Source organism: Fukomys damarensis, unplaced genomic scaffold (genome assembly GCF_012274545.1).
Source record: "Fukomys damarensis isolate Sample0158 unplaced genomic scaffold, DMR_v1.0_HiC HiC_scaffold_6, whole genome shotgun sequence".
NCBI lineage: Eukaryota > Metazoa > Chordata > Mammalia > Rodentia > Bathyergidae > Fukomys > Fukomys damarensis.
This window is the reverse complement of record NW_022900918.1, coordinates 26,875,647-26,898,177: the sequence shown is the minus strand read 5'-3', so window position 1 is coordinate 26,898,177 and position 22,531 is coordinate 26,875,647. Positions and strand designations below refer to the sequence as shown.

Genomic DNA, 22,531 nt, shown 5'->3' with positions numbered 1-22,531 from the left:
TAGAGCAGTAGGTGTCACCCAGAGAAGGCCAAGACTTTGCCCCAATTTGTTTTTCCTTTATATGACATTTATTTTATAGAATGTAATCAAGCATGTTGTTTTTAAACACAGTAAATGTGTCTATACTTTTAATATGCATTTATAAACAAAAATTTCAAAATTTCTATACATATCATCTTCCTTACCCTTTATCCATTTTAACCATGAAAGTTTACAATTTACTGCTGCACATAAAAAATTAGAGGGGTTAAAGAAAAGATCAGAAAAACATGAGTAATGACAGAGGAAGAATATACATCTGGGAAAGCGAATCCTTGATTATGACAAATACCAGCCACTGTATTCTTTGATGGCTTCTAAATTACTGACATTTTTGTTGCAAATGACAACTACAGAACTATTAGCTGAAGCAAAAGAGAATTTACTGACTCAACTATAAAGTTTTAAATTATTGTTATAAGGTGTATAAGACTCACTTTGTTGCACTTACAAATGAATCCAACTTACAAACATTCTCAAGGAATGAGACTTACTATAGTTCTGTTGTAAGGTATGGTTGGACATCAGAGCTCAGGTAATGAAAGTAGACGTAAGTTTTTTTCCTTTTTTCAATTTTGTATTATGATGAAGGATTTGCTGAAACCAGAATTCAGCACAGTAAAAATGATCCAAGTAGTTATACAGGATGCAATGCTGTCTTTAGGCTTATGTATTGTCTATCTGCAGGTTTCCAGTTATCTATAAAGAGCACTCACTTCCAAATGTCAATTATCAAATACAGTGTTCCAGGGGGCCCAGTATTCTTGGGGATGGGCACTTCCCCTAATTGGCTCAAATTTGATGTTAAATTATCCGAGCTTACTCCATAAACACAGATCCTGTCATGGGTTTGTTGGTAGAGCCTGCATGAGTCAAGAGTAGGGGTATCAAGTACTCATTTGGTTCACGAGGGGCTTAATCCTCCCCATAAAATGTGTTGAGTGATTTTCAATGTCATTCAGCTCTATAAGAAATGAAAGAGGCTAAGAGGAAGGAGATGAGGGGGAAGTTGCTGTGTTTGTGCCTTTAACAAACACAGAAGAAGAAAGAGAAGTCCTTTGATCTCACAATAAGCTCAAATAAGATAGCAGATTCCATTTATAGAGTAGAAGCTTGAGGGAAATAGGAGCTGGTAATGTATTGATTCCCAAAAAAGCCTAAAAGACAAGTGACACTGCCCAACAGAAATATAATGTGAATCACTACATGCTTTAATAAATGCAGTAGACAAACTTTTAAAGTAAAAAATAAAGCAGATGAAATTAATGTAAATTATATTTTACTTAATCCAATATATCAAATAATATGCAATTATTAAGGAGGTATTTTAAATTTGTTTTTATAATAAATTTAGAAAGTCCAAAGTGAGTTTTACACTAGTAGAAAAATCTCAAACTAGCCACACTCAAGTGTTCAATACCCCCACATGGCTAGTGGAAAATGTGAACCATTATTTGTGAACCCTTCTGAAGACAGAGGGCTTGTGATCTTTGTAAAAAGGATTTTATGCAAAAGGGGCTGGGAAGAGGAAAGTTTCTTATGAGAATCCAAGACAGCCATATGTCGCACAGGAAGAGAAACATTATTTTGTTCAAAAGAAACAGAAATTTCCAAAGGAGGACAGAAGTTTCCTTTGCAAGGAGATCTTTGGCCTTGCCAACTATGGATGGCTGACAGCTCATTTCTCCTCAGGCCCTGGCTCCAACTCTAGGAAGAACAATATGTTAAAGGAGTGAAAGAAAGGATTACATAGAATAAGGAGAACCAAACAAAGATGACCCAACTCTTACTGAGATCTTCCAAGATTGGGTCAGGCTCACACTGAGAGGGAGAAACTTATGTGGGATAAGAGTTTGAGTTTTAATCATCACAGTGGCCAAGAATTCATGGTTATAAGGCTGAACTAGACTTTTAATTTAAGAATGAAACAGTGATTGTATATCTTCTAAATGTGTGTGGAAAGGTTATATGAAAGTGCAGGACACGAGTTGAATGGGGAACGGGGAGAAAGATTAAAGTTAGTATCTGCTTCCTTCTACCAATTCCATCATACTTAATAATTTTACCTGTATTAACACTGGAATACAAAGCACTCATGAGTGTATATTATAAAACAAATAATACATTAGAGACCCACTAACAACTTCTTCCAAAAGCATACACTGTAAGTGAAACTAGAGCTTCTTCTGCCACTTTTGTTTCAATGAGGAAAACTCTAAAGTAATAAAGGCTGGTCTTCAAATTTTTACTATCTCTATTACCCAAGCCAGTCAGGGTTTTCTCAGTACCATGACTCCCCAATAAATATTGTTTTATGAATAAATTTTATTACATAGAACTTTGCCATCACTCTTACATGTTTATTTTCACTAGGTTGATTCATTACATGCATCGGATAACTTGGAATAGGTAAAAAAATTGAATTTTATATTTCAATTCATACTATTAAAACATCAGGTTAGCAATTTAAAAGCAGGGTTACATTTTAGTTATTGATTGAAAAATAGATAATATTTTTAAAGTTTTTGAAAATCATTTTTCTAAATTTTGGAGCAATGCCATGAGATTTTCAGTTTGGCTAGGTGTGGACAACTCCTTTCTAGGTTACATTTTTCACTGCCCTCCAAGCTTGAGTGGAATCATTATAATATAGCTTTAAGGAAGTTATAATTAGAGAGGTATATCTTTTTCCAAATTCATCATATAATATGCTCTAAAACCATTAGCTCTGAATTTCTCTGTTCTGTATTATTCATTGCTTGGCTCTCTCTGAAGAAAAAAAATTTTCCAATGTTGAATAAATGTCTAATTTCTTGAAGGGAAACTTTCCCACTCAAATCTCAACCTTCTTCTCCAAGTGAAACTTATCTTGATACTTCAATTTCTACTTTTGGTCAGGACAAACTTCTACCCACATATCTGGTTTCTTTATTTACTATTCCTCAAATGTTCTATTACATTCCTTGTTAGAAACAGCTTTTTATCTAACCAGCATCAAACCTTGCAACAAAAAAGAAATCTGAGCTCCCATCCTTAGTAAGTCATTTATTTGTTGCGTTTCCTTGGTTTAGTCAATTTTAGGACTTCATTTAAAAATGTTACAATTTTAAATTTGACTACTATATATATTCTTACATTTATAGAGTCTATATGATTAAATGTAAAATGTTAATACCGCATGAATTATACAAGCAAAACTGTGTTATCTTAAGAAAAGACTGTACCACAGGTAGCATGATACAGAGCAATGTAGTCAAAGCATTAATTATCTAGCACACCAAGAGGGAAATTGTATTTAGTTTTTGTTTGCTTGATTGAGTTCATTCATTAGCCAGATTTTCCCCAAACACAAAATACTTTCTGAGAATAAATTAAAAGTGATAGTACCTGGCCTAAATTAATTTTAATTTAGTAACAAGGAGTTATGTGTTGTGGATCTCATTATGAAGCTTTTTTTGAAAATGTATCTCAGTGATGCTACATGTTAACCTTTATTTATTTTCCTTTTAACCAGTATTTACTTAAGACAATTTTAAAGAATAGCTATCTTGGACTGTTAAGGAAGCACAGAAGCACACAGCCAAGCTATCTATGGCAAACAGGAATAAGTGCTGTTGATCAGACAGGTTCTGAGTTTCTAAGAAGAAACACATTTAATTACAGGAGTTCAGTATTCTATGTGCACTTTATTCTCATTATAAAAACAATATCTGTTCTTTGTGGACAATTAGAAAGTAGTGATAAGACAATGAAAATCATCTCTACCCATAATACCTAAAGCTAAACTTTTAACAGTTGGGGAATTTATTTCACCTCTTCATTTCTGCAAATTCACACCGACACCCACAAAGAGAAAATTAGCCTTAAATTATTGTTGCAATATGTTTTTTTCTAATTCTCTTTCGCTTTATTAAGTATTATTTTCCTGTGGCTTAAAATATAATTATAAAGGTTACATGATTCTTGTGTTAAAACCCAATTAGAAATAAGGAAGAACAAACCAATTTAACTGTAGCCTTAAACAAGAAGAATTCAGGCTTGACTTATAAAATACAGTAAGTGCTGGGGCTTGTCAACCAAACCTGTCTCTTACCTGCATAAGTAGGGTTCCCTGAACCACCACACAGAGACAAAGCCTATAGCCAATTGGAAAGGCCAGCCTTAGACAGTGAGAAACAAGCTCGGCCCTGTTGGACACAGTCGTTCCACTGGGCCTACCAGTCACAGCACGCTGTGCACCCACAGATGTGGAATGTGGGCGTGTCTGACTGTGACTCCCACCCAGTTTACACTGTCCTTGGTAAAAACTGTGGTCCAACATACTTACCGAATTTTGTTTAATTTTAGGTTTACAATATCTTTCCCCATCTTAACTTTAGCTATTTTCACCTCTAAGTCTTCAGTGTTCCCTCGCGATTTCTAATCCTAACATTTATCAGTTTAAGGCATGCGGATGTAATGTAAAAAAGAAAATTTAATCTTCCCAGGAACGAGAACAGTAAGTACTAGTATCACATAAATCACCAGAATTGGGTTTTTTTTAAAGCATGTAATAAATGTGAAATAAAACAAAACAGAAAGCACTAAGTCCTAAATATTTTTCTCTTCTATACTACATTTGATAATATATTATGGAGTGAATTACTTATCACTGAGCTTGTAATATTCTATTAAAGTTATAATCAAATACCATGCTTACCGGTAACATGGATAGAGGAGATACACTACGATTCGGGTATTAGTGCAATTAGGGTAATAGTGTGAGTCTGGCGAACTCATGTCGCGAGATGACACATCCCATAGGTAAACCTTGAAAAATCAAAGAGGAGGAACGCTTCACTTTGCACATCTGTACTCAGCTATGTTGTCTGTACATGAGGAGAACGACACACCCCGGGAATCAGTTCTTGTTTTACACCACTGTACACGAACAAGGCAATATCTTTTCTTTCCTTTTTTTTTTTAAATAAGAGAATTTGGAAGAATTTGCAAATTTTCTTATTTTTCCCCAGAGCTAATCTAAGATTTTTGGTCCCAAAAATGTCAAATTGGCTTTCACGGAACTCCCCCCAAAATATTAATTACTCATTGTGTGAGGAGAAAAGAAGATGTTAGGGAACAGGTACAATTATGTGACCATGAGACATTTTAGGGATAATGCGAAACTCTAATAGGTGATAGGATGCTTTCTTTAAAATTGTATAAACTAGTTTATTTCTAGGGAAAATCTTAAAATTGTTATGCTACGAGTGGTACAGAATTAGAAAATACAAAACAACCAATATGGAATTAGCAAGTATTGACATACAAAATATTTAATATTTATTGAGTTTATTGGTACATTTTAGGTATTCATTATGATTGTATTCATCATGGGGAATTTGTACTTGTATATGATGTTTTGGTTCTTGTTTTTTCCCATTCCCCTGCCTTCCCTTCAACCCCTCCCCTCCTCCTATTTACATAAGCTTTGTTTACTTTTTTTCTTCTTTTCATTTTTTTTCTTTTCCTTCTCTCATTTCCCCTGGGCCCCCTCCCTAGTTTTCCTTCCCCTTTGAAAATTTTCTTCCTATCACACAATATCTATTATCCATTTTGGTTCTCATTTACACTTTCTGTTTCTCACAGCAGAGAAACTGTTTGGTATTTGCACATGTGTATCCTATTTATTTCACTTAAGAGTACAGCCTCAAGCTGCATCCATTTAGTCATAAGTTCTGTCATTTATCTTTCTTTATGGCTGAGTAGTACTCCAATTTATTTTTTTAAAAAAACCCACATCTTCTTTATCCAATCACCAGTTAATGGGCATTTGGGTGGTTTCCAAGTTCTAGCTATTACAAACTGTGCCACTATAAATATGGGTGCACGTATGCTGCTATGGTATGAATCTTTTAACTCTTTTGGGAATACTTTCAAAAAGAGAATAGCTGGGTCAAATAGGGCCTTTAAGAATAGTGTTTTGAGGAATCTCCACATTAATTTCCACAGTGGTTTCTCCAGTCTACACCCCTGCAACAGTGGAGAAGGGTTCCTTTCTCCCTACAGCCCCACCAGCATTTGTTATTGATTTCTTGGTGGAAGTCATTCTTTCTGTAGTGAAATGGAATCGCAACACTGTTTGCATCCGCATATCTCAAAGGACCAGTGATGTTAGAGATTTTTTCATATGTTTATTTTCTGCTTCTACTTGTTCACCTGTGAATTGTGTATTCATTTCAGTTGCCCCATTTTTGGATTGGGTCTTACAATTTGAGGGATCTGATTTTTTTTTAAAGTTCTTATATATTCTATATAGTAGTCCTCTGTCTGAGGAAGAGCTATGAAACTTTTTTTTACCACATTGTAGCTTGTCTTTTCACTTTGTGGGTGGTTTCTCTTGCTGTGCAGAAGCTTTTTAATAAGATGAGATCCTAGTTGTTGATTCTTTGTGCTTGTTCATGTGTGACTGAGGTTTTGCTCATGAAATCTTTTCCTACGCCAATGTCTTCAAGAGTTCTACCTAACCTCTCTTCCAGCCAGTTCAGTGTTTCTATTTTTTAGTTTTCTGTTTTTTTTTAATCTTATTGAGTTTATTGGTACTTTTTAAAAATACAGTACAGTTACATTCATCATTGGGATCTTGTACCTTTACGTAACAGGTCATATTTTCCCCATACCCCTGCCCTCTCTTCACCACCTCTACCCTCCCCTATTTACAAAGACTTTGGTTCCATTTTTTTCTTTTCTCATATTTTTTTCTTGTCCCTATTTCCTTCCCCTACACTTCCCACTTCCCCAAAACCTTTTTTTATGTTTAGATCTCTAATCCATTTCAATTTTAGTTTAGTGCATGGTGAAAGATATGTGTCTAGTTTTAATCTTTGGCAAGTTGAAACCCAGTTTTTCCAGCACCATTTATTAAAGAGGCTATCTTTTCTCAAGTGAGGGTGTTTGGCTCCTTTGCAAAGATGAGGTGCCTGAGTATGCCTAGAAGTATTTATGCATCTTCTAATCTGTTCCATTGATCCTCAGGTCTGTACCATTTATCATTGTGACTTTGTAGTATAGTTTCAAGTTGGGGATTGTGATGCCCCCTACCATGTCTCTGTTGCCAAGAATGGCTTTTGCTACTCTAGGTCTCTTCTGGTTCCAAATGAATTTTTGGATTGTTTTCTCTAGTTGTGTGAATTATGCTGTTGGGATTTATATTGGGATTGCATTTAATCTATATAGCAGCTTTGGAAGTATAGCCATTTTCACTATATTAGTTATTCCTACCTAGAAACAAGAGATTTCTTTGCATTTTCTGATATCATCTTTGATCTTTTTCAGAGTGCTGTAGTTTTCAGAGTAGAGGTCTTACACTTCCTTCATTAGATTGATTCCTAGATATTTTCTATTTTAGGATGCTACTGTGAAAGGAATTATTTCCCCCATTTCTCTCTCATTGAGTCTGTTATGTGTGTATAAGAAGGCTATTGATTTTTGAGGGTTGACCTTGTATCCAGCTACTCTATTGAACTTGGTTATTAAGTCTAGAAGTCTTTTAGTGGAGTTGTTTTTAAAGTCTTCTATATAGAGTATCATGTTATCTGTAAATAATGACAATTTCATTTCCTATCTGTATTCTTTTATTTCTTAGTTTTGTCTAATTACTCTAGCTAATGTTTTCAGAACTATATCGGACAGGAGTGGTGATAGTGAACATCCTGGTATTGTTCCTGATTTTAATGTGAAAGTTTTCAGTTTTTGACAGTTTAATATGATGTTGGCTATTGGCTTTTCATAGATAGTTTTTATCAGGTTGAGATAAATTCCAATTTTCTGTATGGTTTTTATCATGAAAGAATGTCAGACTTTGTAAAACACATTTTCTTCATCTACTGAGATGATCATATGGTTTCTGTCCCTGACGGTTATTACATTTATTAATTTATGTACTTTGAACCATCCTTGCATCCCTGGGATGAATGTCACTTGATTAAGGTATATGATCTTCTTGATGATTTTCTGTATTCTGTTTTCCAGTATCTTATTGAGAATTTTTGCATTTATGTTGATTAGGGAGATTGGCCTGTAGTTCTCCTTTTTGGTTGGGTCTTTTTCTTTTTGAGATCAAAGTGATGCTTTCTTCCAGGAATGAATTCAGGAGTATTATTTCCCTTTCTACTTCATTAAAGAGTTTGAGAATTAGTGCCATTAGATCGTCCCTAAATTTTTTGAAGAATTCAGCAGTGAAGCCATCAGGACCTTGACTTTTCTTTGTTGATAATATTATTATTATTATTATTTTTATTTATTTATTTATTTATTTTTGGTACCGGGGATTGAATTCGGGTCCTTCCGCTTGCAAGGCAGGCCACCGAACCGCTGAGCTAAATCCCTGGCCCTGTTGGTAAGTTTTTAATTACATTTTCAATTTCATTGATTGATATTGAGTTATTTAGAATTTTTATAGCTTCTTAGTTCAACTTTGATAATTCATATATATCTAGGAATCTGTCCATTGCTTCTGTGTCTTCCATTTTACTGGAATACAGGTTAACAAAATAGGTATCGATGATCCTCTGGATTTCTGCTGGATCTTTCATAATTTCACCCTTTTCATTTCTAATTGCATGGATTTGAGCCCTCTCTTCCCCCCTCTTTTTTTTTTTTTTTTTTTTTTTTTTTTTTTTTTTTTTTTTTTTTTTTGTGTTATAGTATTCATTTCTTGTCTTGATTCTCATTTTTTTCCCCTTACCTCTGCCCTCCCTTCACCCCCTCCTCCCCTCCCCATCTACAAACACTTTATTTTCATCTTTTCATTCTCTCACATTTTTTTCTTTTCCCTTTTTGTTCTTCCCCTACGTATCACACCTTCCCTACACCTTTAGCTCCTTTCCTCCCATTTCTAAATGTCAGTAATCTTGTTAGAATCTTATGCATTGTTGCAGAATATTCACACCAGGGAAACTATTTGGTATTTACACATGTGGGACTTATTTATTTCACTTAGGAGTATATCTTCAATATGTATCCATTTTCCTATGAATGAATCTATTCTCTCTCCCCCTCTTTTTAAAATAAGGTTGGCTAAGGGTTTGCACTGACATATAATGTTAAATTTATTTTTAGGCAACGTCTCACTGTGTTGTTCAGACTGTCCTTAAATTAATGATCCTCTTGTCTCAACTTCCCCTAATAGCCCAATTTAAATATTTCTAAAATGATTCTCTCTATATATCTATATCTATGTATATATAGATGTACTCTATAGATAACATGGTTACATGCTATTTGTATATATTACCTGTAAGTCACCAAGAGTATATATTAAAAATTTATACAATACTAGCATGTGTTTATAGTAATATTTTAGTAAAATGAAACAAATTGAAAAATGAAGTAGGCAAATCAAGTAAAATGGCAAATATCTTCAATTTTGCATGCCTTCACTCAGGAATGCTATTAATGACTTTTTCAATAAAGAAAACTCATTTCCACAACTGCTGACATGCTTTTCAGGATTTTTGTTTGACTCCTGCCAACTTGAATCCCTAGGCTGGAATAAACGCTGAGCCATCTGGTCTGTGGCGGGGCTGTGGCAGTGCACGGCTCACTGAAGCACTTGTTTCTACCACCCTACATACCTGTGGTGTGCTTCACTCTGAAGCATCCCTGGGGTGTTAGTTAATCTCACTTGTATCACAAATATAATCAGGTTAAGTGTTTGACAAAATTTCTATGTGCCAAGCCTCCAAAAATATTAATTGGTGGTCTGAATATTTTATGCTACTCCCAGCAAACTGAACTTTAGCTAACAAACACCTTTTGATGTATATCTTATATAATATTTAATATTTTAACTAAGGGGAAATAGAGGGTGGAATGATGGTATATTCAGGCCAATTTTTACTAGGCCTGACTGGTATGTGACCATTTTGTTCCTAGTTGTGTAAATGAAAAATAAGACTGAGTTCAGAGTTGTCATGTGGAGCCCAGAAAAAGAACATCAGACAGCGACTATGAAGTAAATATCATTTTTCTGGCATCATATGGAAGGCTTCAGAGGCTCAAATTGATCAAAGACTATTCATGTCTGATCTAACTAAATTAATGCTAATGTGAGTAGGTGATGTTGGGAAACACAGGTGACATGAATTACTCATACAAGTTATCTCTCTTATAAGAGTCAGAAAATAAAATGGGTTAAAAATTCCAAGATGTAATTTATAAAATTATAGAAATATAAAAGTTAATATGAAGGTGAAGTATGTATGTATGTATGTATGTTTATATTTATTTTCGGGACCATGGATCAAACTCAAGATGTTGTGCTTGCCAGGCAGATACAGCACCACTGAGCTGCATTCCCAGCTTGTGACAGAGTACTTTAAATAATTACAAATATAGTTTTTCCATAAATACTAGTCAATCATTTGAAATGTAAATCAAATGAGATGGGAATGGCAGCACACAACATCACTGAAGGTAAAACTGCATTTTTTTTTGTTTGTTTTGAGTAGGGTCTCACTATGTAGTTGAGATTGACCTGGAACTCACTATGTAGCCCAGGTTGGTCTCGAACTCACAGAGATCCTGCCTCAGCCTCCCAGAGTGCTCAGATTACAGGCGTGAGCCAACATGCCTGGCAAAACTGCCTGTTTTAAAGCATTGTTACTATCGTCATTAACAAGGATGTAGATGCTCAGTGGGGATGACAGAAGTCAGAGGATTCCTAAAGTCCATGCTGGTTTAAAGGTGCAAAAACAAGCAAATTCCAATAGAAGTTAAGAGTCATGGAAAAGGCAGGAAGTGAATGGATTTCAGAAGCCAGACTTGTAATCTGAGGTTAACTGGGATGGAAAATAAGCTGGTGAAACAAGAGACACCCAAAATCCGCAAGGACAGAACAATCCAAACAATGATGGAGATGTCAAAAGATGGAATTCCCACTGTAGCCATAGTGCCTGCAGAAGGCATTGCCTGTTGTAGCACTGGTGGGTAATGACGGATGAAGGGAGAAATCAAGAGGAACAGACGTACCCAAATTAGTCATAGTGTGTAACGATGTGTGCATGGCGAGGTCCCCAGGAAGAGGGTCCAGCACAAGGAAAGTCATGCCTGATGGTGTGATAGAAATCGGCAACACAGGGCTGAAAACTGAGAGCGGGAGAGTATGAGGAAAGGGTTGCCTGGGTCCGAGTCCAAGCTTTGAAAGGGGAGTTCTGAAAACAGGAGAGGAGGTAGAGATCTTAGGAAGGGAGGAGGCAGGATAGAGAAATGTAAAGGAAACTTTGGAAATCCAAGTCGAGGAGTAATAGAAAAATCAGGATTCAAAGGATAGATGATCCATAGCTTTGCTATCTTAGTCAAAATTCTTTGATGTTTCCCCAAAATGAGTATTAACTGTTGGTTAAAACAAAATAACGAGCAGCATTCCCTTGTCTATCAAAGAGGTTGAGCCTTTTCCAAAAGTGCTGGGGGTGGAATGGCTAGGAGGATAAATGCAAAGCACAAATCGTTCTTTATTAGGTTCAGTCTCAGTGCCTGAAGAGATGACCGCTTCAGGGTGACAGAAAGGGTCTTGAGCCACATCATGAATAGCATGTACTTCATCCACAGAGAGCCTTTGCATACAACAGGGGCTCTCAGAGTGGCCCCCGGAACCATTGCCAGTAGCCTTTGGAAACCAGATAATGTGGAATCACCAGTCCCATCCCAGATTCATCAATTCAGAAACCCTTCGCCAGCAATCAAAAATAAAAAAATTCTTTTTTTGAGACAGGGTCTCACTATGTAGTTGAGACTCATCTGGAACTCACTGTGTAGCCCAGGTTGGTCTCAAACTCACAGTGATCCTCCTGCCTCAGCCTCCCAAGTGCTGGGATTACAGGTGTGGGCCACCACGCCTGGCCCCCGCAATCAAAATTTTATAAAGCTCTCCAGGTGAGGCCGATGCATGTTGATGTTTGAGAATTATGATCTTAGGGGAAAACATAAATTAGAATTGATACGGAGCAGACCTCATGATTAAAGGTAAGGCAAGTTTCTGGCCCTAGAAAGGAGGAACTACAACTTTCCAGGTTCTATATCTAAGATTCTACTATATCATGAGGCACTTTTGAAAAAAAAAAACTGTTAAATTGGTAATGCACTTAGGCTCTAAAATGATGAACGTGCCTGGCTACCAAGAGGTTTGTTTCTTTGAGGAGTATCATTTGGCAAGTATAACAGTGATATTGCACATTGCTAATATAAAAGGATTTCTAACGAGAATTGCTTAGAGTGTCACAGCTTGTAAAGAACAGCACAGGTTAAACAGGAGTATTTCTGAGTTAAAAAAAAAAAAAAACAACCTAAACTAAAGGGAAGTATATTTTGCTAAGCCATACAGTACTAAGCACACAAGCCCCATCTAGTGGCCTTTGTACCAGGAGCTGAGTGAGGTTTCTGAAGGGGTCTAAGACAACTCCAAGACACAGACACAAATGTGAGTATTTCATCCACAGATGTGGAGAGCACAGCGATCTCCCAGTGCTGTCAGTGTACTTTTTCTAAAGATGCTTCTCAACTGTATTGGACTCTGTTTCCACATTCGACATTATCTAGAGCCAGAAAAGGAGAAAACATATATCGACCATAATGCCAGGCCCCATGTTAGCTGTTTGTATGCGTTTGTGGACATTGAGTATGTGTTTTATATAAATAAACGGATATGACTGTAGACATAGACATGGGTAGATATACAGCGTTGCCATTAAATCTGAAAATTAGTAAGTAAATAGTTCAGTATGTGAGAAAAATCAAATTTTCTGTTTCCAGAATACTCCAATTAAAAAAAAAGAAGTTCAAAGCTGGACTTCTTTCAAAGTCACCCACGGTGTTATTTCTGTGCTTAATTCTGCTCTCGTTTTAACTTCCTCTGTTACTGCTAATTTTTGTCTTTCATATACTACTTTAAATTCCTTAAAGAATGCAGGCATTTTTATACTACTATATTTCTTAAATTCTTATTCCCCAACATGGTGCTTAATAAAGTAATTAATAATGCTTCATTAGAGAAATAAACAAATAAATGTATATGTGAGTATATAAATGTATGAATAGATAATTTATCTAAATAGATGATTTACTTAATAAAGGATTTATGTACCTTTATATTTTATATATATATATCCATATATATATATATATATATATATAATCTGTAAACACTTATACACAAAAACATTACATTCATGACAAAGAAAAGGAATCTTATCAAAAGCAATGGGATTATCCAAAGATGGCTTAGCTTTGTCTCATACATTCTAGAAATATTTTTTAACTCATAAAAATGTAACTACTGGTTGCATCAAGGGTCTTTGTAAGAGGAGGTAAATATTTATACAAATAATTAAAATACGCTATGGTAAGTGAAAAGAGGTTTGCAAACAACACTGACTCTTTGCTCTCGGCAATTCAGTAGAAGGAATGACATTTTGTTGGAAGCCATAGGAAGTCTTCATTAAAATGACTCCTGAAAAAAATTCAGTAAATTTGAATGAGAAATTTTGATGGAATGCATCTCATTAAGAGGAAGAAATTAAGTAAAGACTTGCTTAGGCCTCCAGCCAGTCCGCCAGTCCACTGTGTGCCCAGGGAACAGTGTTCAGCAGTGGAAGCAACAGGGCACCAAAGCCTGGAGTGAAGCGAGTCAGAACCACCCAGATATTATTGCATCGCTCAATGCAACACAGCTGAGCAGAGCTGCATTGAACTAAATCAAAGGCAGCCAAAAATAAACAAACAAACAAAAACGTAGGGACCCTGATAATAAAGGCAGGGCTTTATCTCCAATGTAGGTCATCCTACTTTAGCAGAATTCACGAATTATTAATTTTAACAGGAGTCAAACCATATTCTCATAGAGTCCACAGTTCTCTGCATGTAGAAGAAACACTCCCTCTGCAGCAGTTTTCAGATCAATGCCATCTACAATCAAGATCTAATTTTGACTAAAGAAATCTTGGTGATGATACAGTTACATGTAAGTAGCCCTCAATGTTGCTGCTTTGATGGTTGTCACATTTCTAGTATTATTAGCAGGTATATTCAAAATAACTGCTTAATTTTCCCCCAACACTACGGATCTATTAGAAATTTTTAAATATATAGTTCAAGGGCAGAAATGGGTTTTAATTGTTTCAGGCTTTTGTAATAACCATTTGCTTTACACTGCTGAAATTGGACAAATATTTTCAGACTTCATATTGCACATTTATGGCTTCAATGGAAATAAAGCATGTATGGGAGTATCTCTTTTATATAATGAGAAGAGCTGTCTTTCTCTAAAAGGGTCTTTTCTCAGAAAATATTTTCAAGGTGACATGTCTGTTAAATGAAAGAAGCATTAGATGAACAAGGGAGACATAAAATTTACTGTGCCTATAAAGCATATGAAAAACTTCACATATGCTGAGATACTCTCCCTTTTTTTACTACTTTCTTTTATCCCCTAGAACACTTTTAAAATTGGTTGTACTTCCCAGGTCTCCCAAAACTGAATTTAAACCTTCATCTAAGAGTAAATTGAAAAGGTGATGTTTTGTTTGCCATTTTCCATACTGCAAACCATCACATGGTTTTACAATCCTTATGAAGGTTCCATATCGATCATTATGAAAGTTACTTTAAAAAATCTTAAATAGAGCTACCAGCTATACTACCCCTCAGTATATTCCTCAGAATAATTAAAATCAGTATACTGTAAAGACACCTGAGTGCTCAATTCACAGGAAGGGAAAGTGGACAAGGAAGAGACAAGGAAGCTGAGGCAGATAGCCTTGGGGTACAATGTATGTTGTATGAATGCATGGCTATGAAAGCGTGCTGGACTGCGGTATTTACACACCATGAAGGAATACTGTGCCATAAAGGCACACTGAAGTCCTCTGTAGGAAAATGAAGGTGCCTCGATAACATAATGTCAAGTAAAATAAATCAGGTACACAAGCTTAAATGTTGCATGGCTTCTCTTATATGAGGAACACAAATTATAAAGATCAAAATAAAACATCATTAGAAGTAGGGAGATATCTCTCAAGTGGGAAGGGGACTAAGAGACTGAAGGAGGGTGAAGGGAGGGGAAGGAAAATGGAAGACAGAAGAAATTAAGAATTGTTATGTACATGCACCAACTCCACGTGATGCACGCAAGAAAGATGTGCTACAAACGTGACTAATAAAAACGACAAATGGATGGAGGAGCAAAAACATCAAGAACAGTAATATTCGAAGGGGGTCAACTACTGCATTCCAAGAAGTTGGCTACAACAAGATAGAGCAGTAAGGGCAGAAGACCAGAATTTAGATCTGGGAATGTGGATGCTAAATATGCAGGTATGAAAGGAGTATATTTACAGATGTTTTTAAGAAGAAGCTTGAAACATTAAATGTCTTTTTCTATGTACAAAATTGACCATGCAGAAAAAATAGATATAATTTCTAATGTAGTTTCTCTAAGGTTGTACTTGTAGGTGGTCCTAGACAGTGCGCTGCTATGTATGGCCGAGGGATGAGGAAGAAAATGAGAAGAGAGAGGGACAAACATGAATATCTCATGGAACAAAGTGGAGAAAGTCTGCATTTGATGAGGAGGTTGGAGAGTTAATGTCTTGGTGAAAGATTCTGGAAAAATAGAATAGGTAGGTAGTGAGGAAGAGAAATAAAATAAATTTGTCATGCTATAATGTGGTTCCAAAAATTAAGATTTCGTGACTTTAAATTAATTCAAAACCTTAATAACTTGAAAGTTCTTAGGCTTCTCTTTCTACACAAGTATATAATTTATCCTTATTCTATTTTTAAAACAGATAAAATCAATCAACAGGCATGGCTAGCTCTAATTACTGAAGCAATTGATTCTGATAGAAAATGTGAACATATGAGTTTGTAAAAAAGCTGATAGGTAAATACAGTGTATTAGGAGAAACTCTTACTTTGTAGAGAGAGAAAGTTCTATTTTACAAGAAATCAACATAATCAGAAAGTTAATTCTTGATCATGTCTTAAACCAACACTCAGTATCACTATCTAAATAATTTTATGTATGAATTTTTGGTGCATTAGAAATTAAAAGTAAAGACATTCTACACATTAGTTTGAATACAAACTTTGGAACTAGAATAACCATTTAATGAAAAAAACTACAGGTATTTTTCTTGAAGTTATCCATATGTTTTGAAGTAAAAATATTTCTCCTGATACAAAGTGTGATCAAACTATACAGCAAATGTTCTAATCAAAGCTGTATTACAGTAAAAGAGAAATCAATCATTAATCCCCTTCAAACTACTTGGCCTGGCTTTTAGTCCATTTCTGGGTTCTTCCTCACGACCGTCTTTATAAGGTGAAATCAAAAGTATGGAGAGTGTTGCTGCTGAGTACCAGACCACGGAAAGGCAGACTCATGGAAACAGTACGGCGCGTACTCGTCCACCTTATTCATCAGCTCTGGCTCTCGAGGAAGCGTCTGGCTCATCCTCAAAACCGAAATGAGAAAGAAAGGTGAATGTTCTGAATTGAGTCGGTTCATCAAGGCAGCCGTGACAGGACAACCGAAGGCACTCGCGACGGAGGACTTCCAGACCAACTCTAGAAAGTGGCAAAATTGACAGAATAAATGGAGTCAAAGCCCAGCAGAGCTTTGCCCAGGCTTCAAGAGACTTCACCAAAAGGACATCCAAACGGAAACCGTGGGAACGGAAATGCCATGGAAGCCGCGATGTTTACGTTTCACAAATTCGCAGGCGAAAAAGGCTACTTAAGGGAGGGGGACCTGCCAGTGCCTCGATGGCGGAGTGGATCGCGAGCTTCTTCGCACTAACCCAAGGCCTCACCGCTGCGCGCGATGATTATTTCGTAGTGCGCCATGAAGCAGAAGGGAAGGAAGTAGGCAGACTGGAACCTTTACTCCTGCCCCGATGAGAGTTCTCCCAAAGGGCTGTTTCAGGAACCTGCCCCTCAGTTTCCCCCGGACCCTTAGAAAATGTACAAATAACATCCCACTCTCATTGGACAGGCAGAGAAAGGAAAGCTAGTGAGATGCTACATAAGCTTTTGTTTTGTTTGCGTTCTCTTGCCCTCAATAAATGAAGTCTTTTTTTAGTACCGGACAAAAATAAATTTTAAATGTAGATATTCACCATAATAGCCAATCATAAAACGTAAGTTAATTTTTGAAATTTAAATTGAATTTATTGGTACATTCTAGGTAGACAGTACAGTTACATTTGTCACTGGGATCTTGCACCTTTACATGACAGGTCTTGGTTGTCATTTTTTCCCCTTGTCCCCACCCTCCCTTCACCCTCTCCTCCCCTCCCCACCTTCAAATACTTTTAATTCTATTAATTCCATTTTTACATTTTCTCATATTTTCCCCTTTCCCTATCTTTCGCACTGCCCCTACACCTTTGGTCCTTTTCTTCCTATTTCACATTGAAACGTAAGTTAATTTTACCAAATTGTAAATTTAAAATTCTACTAGGGCCTACCTTCATTTTCTTAGATACATTCCATATACACGAATGTGATATTAAAACAAGTTCCAAAATATATTATTAAATTATATTTAAAGTATTTTAAATTAAAAAAATATTCCCAGCCAAGTTACAAAATTTGTGTGCTGAACAAATACAACTAAATAAAATAGTTTCAAAGCTCCTAATCTATATTAAATAAATAAATTTAATATATTTCTGAATAAGGAGAATTTGATTTTTACATCAAGAACACTTGTGTTATTTCAAATTATGAAATAAATTTCCTCCTTTATAACAGTTACTTGATGTACCTTTACTAAGTCTTATATATAAGTACCAGGAAAAGTATCTATAGATACCCAATTTAAAATTTTTCATTTAACTTGTCACTTTACAAAGCCCTGAAATAGAGGGTAAGAAATACAACATTTATTCTATATGTAAATATTGGTAACATACAAAATCTATCTTTAAAGTGCCCGTGTTGTAGTTTAGTACATTTTTGTTGTCTTTTAGTAATTTATTATAAATCTGTCTTTGAAATAAAAGGTAGATTTAGACAAATGAAAGATTTTCCTGCAAAAAAAGAAATGCATAATGGAGCAATGTGAATTTTTAAACCTCAAAGAGGTAAAGATGGTCTTAGAGGTAGGACAGTAGATTCTTTAAAAATATATATTGAAGACATGGGACAAGCTGTCATTTGGATATCCTAGGATGACAGTTACCCAGTCACCTGGCTTGGGATTTAATTTTTAAAATTAAATAGAAATAACAATCATATACATCATAGGGAATTTGTACCTGTACATGTTAATTTTGGTTCCTGTTTTTCTCCCCATCCCCTCTCCTCCCCTCAACCCTCCACCTCTTCTTATTTACAAAAGCTTTGTTTCCACTTTTTTCTTGTCTTGCTTTTTTTGTCTTTTCCCTTCTTTCTTTTCCTCCTTCCTTCCCAGTTCCCCTTTCCCTTTTGAACAATTTATTTGGCTCCTCCATCTAAGATCAGACTTCTCTACTGGGACCAGTAGCTCCTTATCAGGATCCTGACTGGAGGGAAGAAAAGAGGGCCAACTTGGAAATGCAAATCAGAGCTGACCGTCACCCGGGACAGCTGCCCCAACAGTTGGCATCACACACACATTTGGAGCCTTGATAGCCACAGGATACTGATGACAGCAGGGAGGACCCAAAGCTTTTGTCAGCGTCCCCAGTCAGCATCCCATTAGAATAAGAGCAGGTCATCTGCCATCTAGTTCAGTATTAATTACCCAGAGCTGCCCTCTATGCCTGTTTCTGTACCACAGAAACTTTAAAATCAACATGTCTTTTTGGTTGTTTTGCATTTAATTTCTGTTGCTTTTACAAAAGAGAAAACAGAAAGTATCATTTTTGTAATATCTTTTGATACATGGTGACTTCTTTTCTAGATGTCTTTCTCAAGTCTGTTTCTAACATCTGATCCTTATATTGCATTTACTCGTTTAATATGAGAAACTTGTGGAATCTGAATTTTTATATTACTTAAAACTCAGTCCTTTTTCTAGGGCCAGGGACTTAGCTCAGTGGTTCTGCTGCCTGCCTCGCAAGCCCAAGGTCCTGAGTTCAATCTTCGGTACAAAAACAAACAAACAAACAAAACCTCAACCTGTTTTCTTTTGAACATTAATAACTATTTCAAATTTGTTGTCACTTGAACATTCTACTTCGGTGCCACTGCCTAATAAATGCAAATATTGATCAGGAAATATAACTTTTCATAATCTACTGGATCGCAATGAGTTGTTAATATACCACGATGCTGCATCTACAGATAGTGCTTCACTTGGATAGAATGACCAATATACCAGCATCTTAGATACAAGATAATTTGATGTCAAATCACATACTTAACTATGGGAAAATTTTAAAAACACACGACTTTTTTGTGTTACTTTCCCTAACGACAAATTAGGTTACTTATTATAAAAGAAAAATTCATTATTCAGGGTGTGTGTGTGTGTGCACGTGTGTGCATGTGTGGTGTGTGTATTACTGCAGAGTTGATTGTGATATTCTTTTTTTGTTTTTTTTTTGTACTGGGGATCAAACTCAGGACCTTTTGCTGTGTGCAGGTGCAGTGCCACTGAGCTAAATCCCTGGCCCCGACTGTGATGTTCTTAACAGAACATAAAATTATTTTCCTGAAAGGACACAGCCAAGATCATACAATGACTATTACTTTCTTACCAGTGATTTCTCAGGATTACTTCAGTCTTCTCATTTATTGAACAAAGATAACTGTGATACCAAAATGTTAAACATGGAAACAAAGTCTTTGTGCATAGGGAAGGGTGGAGGGGGTGAAGGGAGGGCAGGAGAATGAGGAGAAATAAAAACAACGAAGATATACATCATGTAAAGGTACAAGATCCCAATGATGAATGTAACTGCATTATATGCCTAAATTGTACTGATAAACTTAATGGGGAAAAATGTTAAACAGCCCTCCCTGAAGAACAGCACCAATCCCAGGTTGAGCTGTTCTCCACGCAGGTTAATCTATAGACTTCAGCAAAAACGCGAACTATAAATAGTCCATTGCAACATATATTTATTATGTCACTTCGAAATCTCTTTTGCATGTAGTTACCCTAGATACTTCAATTTAATAAACCTAATTTTGGCAATAAAAGTTCTCTAGGGGTTTTTATCTAAGGAGTTTTATAATAAAATGGCTTTCAGCAAGATTAATTATATCCAAGATCTTTTCTAAGAAACAACTATTCTTTTATAATATGCCCTTTCCTGAAACGTGATATTTGAGAAATAAAATGGACTTTGTGACATTTGTTGAATTTTACAGAGCTAAAGTCTGAGACCAGTTCAAGTTTCCTGAACATTATAAATAGAATCTAACAAGGGGTGATGTTTCTTTATATATTGTCCAGTGTGCTTCATCCGTGAAGCCTCTCACTTTTTTTGTACAGTATCATTAGTGACCCACAAAAGAATCCTTGCTATATAAGAACTATATAGCTGAATTGAACACTACCTGTTACCAATTCCTTGTTCTGGGATTTAGACAGATATTAAGAAATATTCTTTCTCAAGATATGTTTTTTCACTGTTTCTTTTGCAATTTCCTATTTTACCTAGACATGCAAAAATAATTTCCAAAGTTTAAAATATGACACGTTTTTTTCTTATGCACAATCTGCTGAGTGTCTTCTAGTGTTATTCCTGGTGAGGTTCTGTTTCTTGGCTCTGAATTGCAGTGCTTTAGCATGCTAAGTGGAGCTAATGTAACTCAGGCCAAAAGGCTCAAGATATCTATGCCAAACAAGAAAAAGAATATCACCAATCATGTAGAGTTTTGTTAAGACTAAGTATGTTAATATCACACATGGATATATTCAGAATAAGAGGGCTGGGCACTAATATGAGTATCATTCAGTTAATATTATCTGTTATTTTTAGAATGCCAATCTACTTTCTTTTTTGTTAAAACAGGGTCTCACTATGTAGTTGAGACTGACCTGGGACTTACTATGTAGCCCATACTGGTCTTGACCTCACAGTGATCCTCCTGCCTCAGCCTCCTGATGCTGGGATTACAGGTGTGTGCCACCACGCCTGGCCTCAATCTAGTCTTGAGATTATTTGAAAACTCAAATTTCATATATTTGTAATCAATAAAACTGAAATGGAAAATTTTAACTGTCTTTAAGATTTTTGCCATTATTCATAGAACAGAAACAAGTCTAGGTGAATTAGGCGATCATGACAAGTTGTCTTCAAGGACACCAAGAGATTTTGAAGTAAAATTAATCCAAAGAACTATATAATAGCTTCAATATTCTGCACATTAGGGTAGTAAGATACCTATTGAAAATTCTTCTTTATTATTTCACATGTCATAAACTCCCAATGTCTATTCATCACTGTTACATTTCATTAGCTCCATTTTATTTTGGTATAGTTTTATTTTATATTATCTGTGATGATTCAAAAACTACTAGAATAGCCATTCACACATTTATAATTAACTCCATAAAGATTTTCTAAGCATCTATACTCATGCATTTCATTTGATTCCACAGGTAAAAGGTAAGTTAAGACATGGAGACAACTTCTAGAAATTCATGGTTCATGAGAAAATAAACAGTAGATAAGAGAACTACACTGTTGTGATCTAGACATTGGCAGAGTTTTTAAAAGTAGACAAAGTGATCAAGTTCACTTGAGGAGATGGATACATCCTTGTAAAAATAGTAATTTCTTTTTTATTTATATTATCAGTTCTCTGATTATTATGACAGGTCTTTAACTGCTCTCTAAAGTTGTAATTTTGTTTTTTATTTGTTATAACTGGGGATGAAACCCAGAGTCTTCATATCGTCACCAAGACTAGCTAGACATCCTTCCTATAAGACCCCATACAATCTGCTTTCCTCAATAAAATTCCTCATCCTGCCCTGTAATTTCCTGATTATTCATCTTCATTTCCTCATCCTGTGTTGTAATTTCCCAATTGCTCATCAGATTTGCATGGTGACTAGACAGAATGAGACTAAGAGAGAATTTGCTGAATGAATGCACACATGAATGGGTATTGTAGAGGCAAGAGGTTAACTTCTAAGAACAGGTAATTACAGGCTTAGGACCATAAAGACAGAGCTATTAGTGACTCAAAGATAATTTAGACCCAAAAATGTATATGAAAGTAAAGCCATGTAAATTCCCTTATGAGCTCCAAATATAATTTAGATTTCAGGAAATGAAAAACATTTCACAGAACATACTTGTATCATGGAAGCAAGAGTTATTAAAAGTTATTCTGATGTGTCCTGATATAGAAACTATATTATTTTGCACATGTATAATCAGAAAACTGGAATTAATCGTATACATTATTTAATAAGTGAATATAATTATTTACATTCTAAAAAACAGCATAGTATTTAATGTTATAAGGAAATCAAACACAATTAAAAACTATCCTCAAGCAATATATATTG

General features: G+C 35.5%; 1 protein-coding gene across 5 annotated transcripts in view; it reads right to left on the bottom strand.

Moving 5' to 3' along the window:
- Gpc5 (glypican 5) overlaps nt 1-22,531 on the bottom strand; it is a 1,306,099-nt gene that overhangs the window by 645,197 nt on the left and 638,371 nt on the right. Inside the window, exon 8 of one of the 5 annotated variants that reach the window (XM_010630588.2) lies at nt 16,351-16,641. The exons of the other annotated variants lie outside the window; for them this stretch is intronic. Coding sequence (XP_010628890.1) covers nt 16,640-16,641 — 2 coding nt within the window. The 3' untranslated portion in view covers nt 16,351-16,639. Of the gene's footprint in view, nt 1-16,350; nt 16,642-22,531 lie in introns of those variants that run through there. 5 annotated transcript variants of the gene reach the window in all.